Source organism: Vipera ursinii (genome assembly GCF_947247035.1).
Source record: "Vipera ursinii genome assembly, chromosome: 3".
Classification (NCBI taxonomy): domain Eukaryota; kingdom Metazoa; phylum Chordata; class Lepidosauria; order Squamata; family Viperidae; genus Vipera; species Vipera ursinii.
Window position 1 is genome coordinate 78,563,496 of NC_139516.1, and position 10,981 is coordinate 78,574,476.

Sequence of the window (10,981 nt, forward strand, 5' to 3'; positions counted from 1 at the left end):
AAAGTTGGCTTAGTTATGGCTTTGATTTCACACTAAACTTCCATTTTAGCCAGGAAAGAATTCTCTCTAAACAGAGGAAATAAAATATCTGAGAACTGTATAACCATGATTCATCATGTTGTTGGCAATACTATTTTGAGAACAAATAGCTTACACCCACATCCTAAGGTTAATTGTTATTACCCTATTTCATCATTAAAGAAGAAAGAACCTTTACGTAAGCACGATACAAGCAAAGTGAATTCCATTTTAAATCAAACGAATCCAAGATATATACTTTGAATTAGGAATCTAGGGATTACATAGTTACCTATAATTTCCCATGTGCCTGTTTTCATGCTCTTCTTTGGAGATCTGCCTGCGCACTTGTGCAAGTCTCTCTTTCTGGAAGCCAAGAACATGTGGAAATGACTGAACATACCGCTAGAGAAAAAGGTAGAAAACATGGCTCCTTCATTTATATATACACAGATGTTTTAAATTACCAGTTCTTCTCTCCTTCTTTCGAGGGAACGCCGTTGCTTTTCCCAGTCAGAAGATATAGGTGACAGCCTTTTCATTGACCCTTGGCCGTACAGTCTCTTCTGAGCTTCTGCTTTTTGCTTGGCTAAATTTTTTCTTTTATCACTTGTCCTGAAAGGAAAATACTTGACAGGGTCAACAAAAGCTACCCAAGTGGAGTTTTCAGCTCTTCTGGCACAATGATGTTAGAGTCCAGGGCTATCTTTATTTGCTAATGACTGGCAAGCTCGCTTTTTCCCCCATACCTACCAACCTCCCAGATGGAGAAGCACAAATATCTGTTTGCCATGGCTGCAGAAGTAGAGGCCGCACATTTTCTTCCTTTTCCTACATGGCAGCTATTCCAAGACACCCTTTCTGTTTGCATCTACCTGCACTGGTAAGCCGATGAGTGCTTGGTACCGACAAGCTGCAATGGAGGGGGAAAAGTTGGAGTAACCACTCTCCCCAGGACAGAGCAAGATGGGAGCTATCTCTGTCAGCCAGACAATGAACTATCACAAATAGGTTCTCCTCAGAAACAATCCTCCTCAGTTGGTTGTTAATGTCAGGCCCTGATATTACGCCTGGCAACTGCAAGACCGTGCTGTTTTCAGATGCTTCACCTGGTAATACCTGAACAACTAACTCCTCCTAAAGACACTGGACAAATGGTACCAAACAAGATATTGGAATTCCTACCATCAGCTAGACTAGAGGAATATACAATATCCTCAGAGGCCTCATTTATAATAAGCTGTTTAAAAAGAAATCCTATGGCTCTAGGCACTTTCACACTCTAAGACAGGGGTGTCAAATTGCTGGCCTGCGGGCCAGATGCGTCATCTGGAAGCCGCGCCCACCCCATTGCCGGCAATGGCAAAACCATCCCATGCAGTTGTGCGACGTCACGTGACATTGCGAGTTTGACATGTCTGCTCTAAGAGAATATGCACAGATATGCAGTAGCACCAGTTTCATTGCAATCTTCTTAGTCCAATCAGATGGAAAACAAAGACATGAACACAATCTTCTTCTGCCTCAAGAAATTACTTCATAAAAATCTGGCCAGACCACTTGGACCAAACTAGGATTTAACTTACTTTTTTCCAATAATGACAAAGATTGTATTATATTTGGATTAAATACTCAAAGAGTCAAAGGATTTAACTTAAATTGTATGAAAACATTTTTTTGGAAAATTTGGTAAATGTGCCTCAATTTTGTTATTACCATAATAAACAATAACTAGCCTATGCATATTTACCTGATATTGAGAAGCTGTAATGCATTCAAAAGGACACCTTTTTTCACATCATAATCAATTTTCTGGTCAGTACCAAAGCTGGGGGCTCGATTAATCTGAGAAAATGAAGAGGGGGAAAAAAGGCAGAACATTTTCAGGAATATTAAATACAAAAAATAGTGTGTACAAAACATTCCATCACTCATATATATGGTTGTATCACAAACGAAATTTTCAAGATCCTTACTTTTATGGCATGTGAAATATCCAAAACAATGTTACATATAAAATGCATTTACTTTCCCTGTATTATTTAGCTATTTGCTATTATAATTGGAGCATGAACCCTCAATCACAGGCAGAGAAAGCGTAAACGTTTGCACTGTGCAGTGTAACACATTTTAATTCATGAACCCTCAATCACAGGCAGAGAAAGCGTAAACGTTTGCACTGTGCAGTGTAACACATTTTAATTCATATTTCAAAATATTTACATGATATGTATTATTTAAATTTAATTTTTATAGAAAACTAATAATGTAAAGCTATTAAAACCAAAACAAATCTGAAAAGCATGGGAACATATTATTATTTATTATTTATTAATCTAATTTGTATACCACCCTTCTCCCGAAGGACTCAGTATATGTGTATACTGAAGCTTATTAGTGCTTAGTAGGAAAAAAAAGATGATGTATGAGGATACTATTCCTTCTCACAGAAAAATTGAATAAGGTTCAAAAATATAGAACTAGTTACATTTCACTGTTCTTCCCAATAGGATCGAAGTTGGGAATTCATGACCCTTGTAGGAGATGATCAGGCTGAGCCGGAGGGAGGGGTCAAACACATCATCAGTCTCAAGTCCCTTCACCCCATAAGAGATCTAAGCCCAGCCCACCTTGAATTCCCTTGATTCTTAACTCCCGCCAATTTACTTTGACCATTAGTAGTTCAGACTCTTGTAAAGAGCTTTAGCATACAATATATATTTGCGATAGTGGCAAATATCTATAGCTCGAGTGTAGTATGAGGGTGAAGGTTCGTTCTACGAGCTTGTGGGTTGGTTTCTAAACATTTCATTATACCAGGCTAGGTAACATCTTCAGCAGAGTTTAGGGGATGTCAGTGTCAGTGTTCTTCTGTTTATAAGGGCTTCAGGTGTGGGTGTATCAGGTGAGGATCTGTGATGGGTCTTGTGATGGGTCAGGTGTGAGTCTTGTGATGTAAGCCCCCCCCACACCAGAAGTTCATCTCCCTGTTGTGATTCAGGGTCAGCCTGTGGGTTCGGCAGTTGGGTCGGACGACTCAGAGGAGGAGGGGGGTGTTGAAGACCTTGCTGAGGGGGTTGAAGATCTTGCTGATGATAGCCCTCAGGCAGGCCCCTCCCACTTGGTCACCATGGAGACCCAGCTGTGTGAGCCTGACAGTGTGGATGAAGATGACCCACAGCTGGCCCTGTTCAAGGATGCCCGACGCAGGAGGCAGTCAAGTAGGAGTAAACAGAGGAAGGCTATGGGGCTTCTCGGAAGGAGGCAGAGAGAAGCCACGCCCTGAACTCTTTATAAAGGGAATGTGTGGGGAGGGCTGGTTTGCTGAAAGCAACCGCTCAGATAGTGTTTCAAAGCTCCTGTATCTTGGTTCGTGTCTTGTTTGTTTTTTTAGTAATAAATTTGGCAGACGTAATTCCAGCCTCTTGCCGTTTGTAAAGGGGTTGCCTTTTCTGCAGGGTCGGTAGCAGGCTGGTACAGAACACTCCCAATGAACCTGATCTGACGTAACCTCCCCATCACAAGACTCACTGCTGATTCACATCTGACCCATCACAAGACCCTCATCTGACACACCCACACCTGAAGCCCTTATAAACAGAAGGACACTGACACGCATCCCCTAAACTCTGCTGAAGATGTTACCTAGCCTGGTACAGAAACATTCAGAAAACAACACACAAGCCCTCAAACCTATATATATCGCACTTCAATGCTATATCTAGCAGTGCAGGTAGCATCATGGTTTAAATCACTAGTAAAAAGGCTTGATTTAAATCAACTCGATTTAAATCATAATTTTAAAAGAGCAACTGTCATCTCTATCCCGCAGCGGTGGCTCCTCTGACCCGCTGTTGACTCACCGACAGTCCCATTCACTTTAATGGGACAGATCGTGATGGGGCAGTGACACAACAAGGTGAGGGACATGACAGGTAGCAGGTGAGTGGATGCCCACTAACAGGTGCTGCCATGATGGATCTGAAATGACAGGTGCTCTTTAAATGTAAGGACTTATTCATGCTAGTAGTTAGAATCTTTAATATTATTATTTAAAAACAAAATGAAGGTTTCCTATTTAGAATAATAAGCTGTCATGTTAGTAAAACAGCAATATCAGAACCGATTTTAGGTTAATAGGTTAATCACACATACCGTGTTTCCCCAAAAATTAGATCTTCCTGAAAATAAGACCTATCCTGATTTTGGGGGTTGGGCCTAATATACACCCTACCCCCAAAATAAGCCCTAGTTAGGACCCTGTCCAATCCATTCCACTTCACTGCCACAATGGGACAGGAGAGCATGTGTCGTGCCACAATGAGGCAAGTGTGGGAAGGGGTGGAGCTGCCCCACATACCCCGCACCCGCTTACTACAGGACCCACCCCGCCAGGCCATTCCTTGCTCGGCAACCTTCCCTTTCACTCCCCTCCCGACTACCATGCTATGGAGGATGGGCAGGATAGGCCATCCCCTTCTGCTGTTTTGGAGCCAGGGGGAGTGATGGCGAAAGGCTCTGCTGCCGCTGTGTGCCACTGGGGGGGGCTTTCTTCGCACTTCGCCCAACAGATCATCTGCCTGGGGGTAGTTGCCACCTCCTACTCCACCAGTGACCGGGCAGCGCAAGTCTCTCCTGCCGCCTCCCTCCACCAGTCCTCCATAAAAAAAAAAAGATCTTGCAAGAAGTTGGAAGGTCTGATTGAACTTTTTTTAGTCCCACAAACTCCGTTTCCTTGCAGCAGGAGAGAAACATAACAGAGCTGGAAGGCAGGTTAGGGAAGAGAGAGGAGCTGGGCGATGGTGCGCCAAACTCTACAGCAGCGCCGGGCGGAGGAACAGCAGGAAATGGGGCTGCCATTTCCAGAAAGGAGAAGGGAAACACGGGGGGATGCAGGGTAGCAAGCAAATGCTCTTCTCTGCTCTGCATTGCTGCACAGAGCCGCTCCCCTCCCTGTTCTCTCCAGTGGTGGCGACGGAGGGATGACCAGAAGGAGGTGGCAGGGGAGGCTTGCGCTGCAGAGTTGGTGGAGTAGGAGGCTGCCACCACCGGGCAGATAATCTGTTGGGTGAAGTGCAAAGAAAGCCCCTCCAGTGGCGTACAGCAGCAGTGGGGACTTTTGCTGTCACTCCCTGGACTCCGAAACAGTGTAGGGGGACCGGGCCTACCCCACCCATCCTCCATAGCATGGCAGTCCGGCTCAGGAGGGTAGTGAAAGGGAAGATCGCTGAGCAAGGAATGGCCTGGCTGATGGGGCCTTGAAGTAAGCGGGTGTGGAGCATGTGGGGCAGCTGCACCCCCTCCCCCACCTGCCTCACCTCGTGATGGTAGCACTGCAATGTGCCGAGCGGCCTCCTGCTGTGAGCGGCCACAGAAATGGGCCTGCAGCAGCTTCTGGTTTGCCATCTCAGTGCCTGCAGACACAGGAAGGCGAACTCCGTCATCCGCATCTGAATTCATCCCGCTGGGGGACCCTGGAAAGGGTCGAAAGTCACCCTGTAGGGGTGATGAGCAAGGAGGGGACTCCCGCTTGATCGCGGGAGGGCAGTAGCCTTTCCGCTAGATCCAGAGCAGCCTTCCAAATCAGCGGGGGAAAGACCGGCCATAGCAATATGGCTCGTCATTAAGCTGCTGACAGCCGAAGTCAAAATTACCATCAAGCACCTTTAAAGCAATGCAGATGAAACTGGGTGAGATCTGATCTTCTCTTTAAGACTTTAAGTACTTTCTCCTGTAAAAGCTGCCCAAAGTATTTTTTTCCCTGTAAGGAGAGAATGAAGGGAATATCTACCCCATCCTCCAAGAAAAGCAACTAACTACCCAGGGGAATTAAAGCAATTATAAAAACAATTTTAATCTAACTGGATCTGTATGCTTTGGAAACTTGGGGACTAAAAGTTTTCCTATTCTTACTGCTGATGTTTGTTTTAATTGAAAAAAATAAAATAAAATTTGAAAAACTATCATAAAAACTTTGTACTTAAAAAGTTTTAAATAGCATCGGTGACATCTTCTGGTGAAATATGGTATTACAATTTGTTATTGCCTAAAAGAGTTATGGCTTGAAGCCCAATCTCCAGATAAAACTCTTCTGACTTTGACAGATATCACCTGTGAGAAACTCAGCTGTAATAGAGAACTTCTGTGCAACATATTTGGCCTGCTTGAACTATTTTTAACATTTGATTCTAAAGTCTTCAACTTAATACACTATTAAGAGAATATGGATGAAGATCAGGAAAAAATCCTTTTCGTGTTGAAATCAATACATGAAACTATTCTCTCAGCTTGTGACAAAATAAGATGCAACATAAAGGAACAAGATGCCAGCTTAGATATTTAAACCCAGATTTTGACTACAACCCAAGAACTAACAATGCAGAAAATAACAGAAGTGGAATAATCAAACACTAAGAAAGAGGACTTAACTGACCAACAAATCCAACCAACGGAAAATTCAGAAAAGGGAGTGACAACACTGAAAATGGAAAAGACTTTCTATATAAATCAGAAGAATTTTGAGGAGAAGGAAGAAGAACAGATTAAATGGCAGATAAACCTATCAGGACAATCATGGGAAATTGGAGTAATAGGGAGGCAATCAAATGAATAAAATGGGCTAGTTCTTCCAAAAAAACTGCAACTAAATGGCAGGAGGGCAGAGGTCGGCCTCGAGGCCTCTTGTTTGTGGAGTGCCTCAGGGGTTGGTCCTCTCGCCTCTCCTGTTCAACATCTATATGAAGCCGCTGGGTGAGATCATTCATGGTTTTGGGGTTGATACCCAGCTTTTTATTTCTACCCCAAACCACCCCAGTGATGCCCACTCCGTGATGTCCCGTTGCCTGGAGGCAGTCCGGGTCTGGATGGGGAGGAACAGGCTTCGGCTCAACCCTGACAAGACTGAGTGGCTGTGTGTGCTGGCGTATCGGGAAATTCAGAATATTCAATCGTTAATTATGGGGGGTGAGATATTACCCTCCGTAGATAGGGCTCGTAACCTGGGTGTCCTCCTAGATTTACAGCTCTCCTTGGATGATCATATAGGAGCTGTGACTAGGGGGGCCTTCACCCAGGTTCGCCTGGTGCGTCAGTTGCGGCCCTACCTAGACCGGGATGCCTTGCGCACAGTCACTCATGCACTCGTGACCTCCCGTTTGGACTACTGCAATGCTCTCTACATGGGGCTGCCCTTGAGGACTACTCAGAGGCTCCAGCTGGTGCAGAATGCAGCCGCGCAAGTGGTGGGGGGGATTCCCGATACTCCCATGTAACACCTCTACTCCGTGAGCTGCATTGGCTTCCGGTTGTCCTCTGGGTAAGATTCAAGGTGCTGGTTATGACCTATAAAGCCCTAAATGGCATGGGTCCGGGTTACTTACGGGAGCACCTGCTGCCGGCATCAACTTCCCTTCGTCCTGTGCGCTCCTACAGAGAGGGCCTCCTTAGAGTGCCGTCGGTCAAAGAGTGTCGACTGGCAGCCCCCAGGGGGCGGGCGTTCTCTGTGGGCGCGCCAGACCTTTGGAACCGTTTACCGGTGGAGCTCCGGACGGCTCCCGACCTTCGCTCCTTCCGACGTGACCTAAAAACATATTTATTTGAACAAGCCGGCCTGGTCTGATGGGTTTAGGGGTATTTTAACGTTTTGTATTAATCTATTGAATTGGGCTGTTGTATTTAATATTTCTTTTAATTTTTATATATTGTATTTTATTATATTGCCCTGTGCACCGCCCTGAGTCCTTCGGGAGAAGGGCGGTATAAAAATTAAATAATTATTATTATTATTATTATTATTATTATTATTATTATTATTATTATTATTATTATTATTATTTCTTATTTCAAATAATATAATCATAGAGGGAGAACTATTTGATGATTTAAATGACTGACATGGAATGCTATTTGGCAAAGGAAAAAAGCCAAAGGCTGAAGAAAATTAGGATTTTGATTTATTAGAGGGGATTTCATATTACTAATTAGAGTTGAATATGGTGGAAAATAGATAACTTTTAGAAAATAAACTATCACTATAAATGAATAGGTAACGTGTAAATAGACTTTGGTATGAAAAGGGAAAAAGGGAAAAATTGAGATAAGGGGACTTTTTGTCACCTAATTTAAAATATTTGGAAATCAGTTGAAAATAAGAATTCTGTTTGCTTAATATGAGACAAAAGATATTACCAGAAAGAGAAGGATTATTTGAACTTTTAAAAATTAGACCCAAACAAAAAAATAATGGTTTTGATTTATTGAAGGGGAAACTATATTATTAATTAGATGGTTTAATATGGATAGATAACTTTAAAACAAGACTATACTCAAATAGATAAGATGTGAATTTGGAATATTAGATTTTGGTATGAAAACAGAAAAAAGAAAAAGTTGAGATAAGGGAAACTTTGGTTACCTAAAGCTTGGAAATTATAAATATTAAATGCTAGCATGAAAATTGATGGGAAATTAGAGTTTGGGAGAAAGAAATAACAAGACATAGATTGTATATAAGGATTGAATGTAAACACAATTAAGATATGTATAAGCTAAAAATTATTGATACATGTAATAATGATGATTTTACTTAGTTGATAATAATAAGAACTATCTTAGCCTAATATAAGATAGTAGATATTGAGGGGAAAAGAAAGAAAATATCTGATGTTGTAACTAGAGATTTCTACTAAAGATTTAAGTATGTTATTGAAATATTAACCCAGCCACCACGTTGCTTTTTAAATACTTAATTGTAAAATTAGAAAACTAATAAAATATTATATATATTTTTTTAAAAAAAAATGCAAGGTGAGGCAGGTATCACAAAAAATAAAAGACATCCCCCCAAAGTAAGACCTAATGCCCCCGTTGGAGGCAAAAATAATAGGTCTTACTTTCAGGGAAACACGATAGTTGGAAAACTATTAAAATTTTATTTAATTAAAACACTTAGAGCGTGGTACAGATGCATTTTTCTTCAAACAATCATACAGTTTGTAGTGTACATAGATTTGCAAAACAGTGGGATAAAAAAATATTCCTGAACTTTGTTTTATGATGTATCTCATGATTACTCTGAAACTGTGTGAATGCATAAATGCATGATTGTTATCTCAGCCTGCAAAGGTTGGATTCATTAAATGAGTTTACCAAAAATGCAAATATTGGAGAATATACAGCCCCATGCTACATAACTAAGCTCCAATTCATGCTGAATAAACTAAACTATTAATGTATCTTAAATATAAAAATATATTTAGATAGATTTTTACTCCAAAACCATTTTGTTAAAATAAATTTGATAAAAATAAAAATCTGATTTTTTAATTTTTTTTAAAAAAATCAGTGATTATTATCCACCCTGCCAGGCAGTGTGGCCCGTTGTAACGGATATTTGAAATTGTAATTTAATAACATCTGATGAACCTCAAATTCTCCATTTCTGCTATAGAATATTTCATGGAATAAATCTGAACTCCATGCTGTTTAAAATCACTGCATGTAAGCTATCATATGTACTTTATGGTAATCTATTTCAATAGCAAATCATCTTCTGCATCATTTTGATCAAATTAGCTAGACCAGGGGTCAGCAAACCATGGTTCCGGAGCCACATGTGTGTCTTTCATTCCTCTGCTGCAGCTCCCAGTCCTCCGGGGGCATGGAGGGGTTCTGCCAAGCATTTTGTATGTAGCCGGGGAAACGGGTTGGGCAGGGGAGCTGCCAATTCCACTGGCATGAGGCTTGGCAGATCCCCCCCTGACTGGCCATGATCCCCCCAGCCAGCCAGCTACCATCACTCGCCTGGCCGGCTGGCTGGCACAAAGCCTCACCACTCTTCTCCTCCTAGTTCTCCTCTGCACAGCAGCAGGATTGCTCTCAATAAGGCGGGCACACGCGACCGAGCAGCACACCCGGCTCTTATTGTTTGAGAGCAATCCCGCTGCTGCACCTCCACTTTCAACTCAAATAGAGCCAAGGAACCAATGGTGGCCTCATGAGTGGGGAGGACAAGCTTTGCTGCTGGGCCATGCCTGGGCTATGCCCTGCTGCTGCCTCCCAAACTCCACCTTCGCTGCTGGGGAAAGCCGCGGTGGCAGGGTGCTCAGCGTGGGGGAGGTAGGGGAAAAAGATGCGGTGTCAGGGCATTTCGCATGGGGGAGGTAGGAGGGAAAAGCAGTGGCAGGGCACTACACGCGGGGTAGGTAGGAGGGAAAAGCAGCAGCAGGGCACTCCATGCGGGGGAGGTAGGATGAGAAAGCAGCAGCGGCAAGGTGCTCTGTGGGGGGGAAGCAGCAGCGGTGGAGCAGTGGGGTGCTGGGGGGGGAAGCAGCAGGATTCTGTGGCTCCTGATCTTTTCTGTGGGAAACAGGTCCAAATGGCCAACCCCGGAGCTAGACCAATCAATTATTTCTGCAATGGCCTATAATTCATAATAATGCAGCTCACCACAATATGAACACACCACAATGATGAAGTCATTAGGTGATGTTCAATATCTTGGGGACTGTAACTACTAGTGCATTTACATGGAGCTGGAAATTATCTTCCTCTTGCACTACCAAGTCAGCACTCACACAAATTCACTCTAAAAGTTTTGCTACTGGTATTTTCTCAAGCAGCAAAAAGGCAGTTATATTTCAGTTTTTGAATATGAATTCCCCTAATCCCAGTAGGAATCGAAAACTAGACAAAATGCTTAACAAAATCCAGGAGTTCTTTACTTTTGATCTTCTGCTTTTGTTGCTTAATGTAATGTTCATAGGTTTCTGCAACCCATATATGTATTCTGGCAGGAAAAATAATAATTACAATGCACTCTCCTCTCTAGCCAACAGTAAGGAAGATGTTAAGCCACAATACTCAATTCTCACAAATACTAAACTGCTTAAAATTTTATCTCCCAGAGTTGGGAATAAGCCAAAACTTGCTATATTATTATACTAAAATATTTTAAGCATACTTT

General features: G+C 42.5%; 1 protein-coding gene across 1 annotated transcript in view; it reads right to left on the reverse strand.

Annotated features, from left to right (window-relative positions):
* Positions 1-10,981, reverse strand: part of TTLL7 (tubulin tyrosine ligase like 7) — a 71,041-nt gene that overhangs the window by 41,947 nt on the left and 18,113 nt on the right. Inside the window, exons 9-11 of the mRNA XM_083359041.1 lie at positions 1,769-1,863; positions 486-633; positions 311-384 (exon numbers count right to left, since the gene is read on the reverse strand). Coding sequence (XP_083215167.1) covers positions 311-384; positions 486-633; positions 1,769-1,863 — 317 coding nt within the window. The remainder of the gene's footprint in view (positions 1-310; positions 385-485; positions 634-1,768; positions 1,864-10,981) is intronic.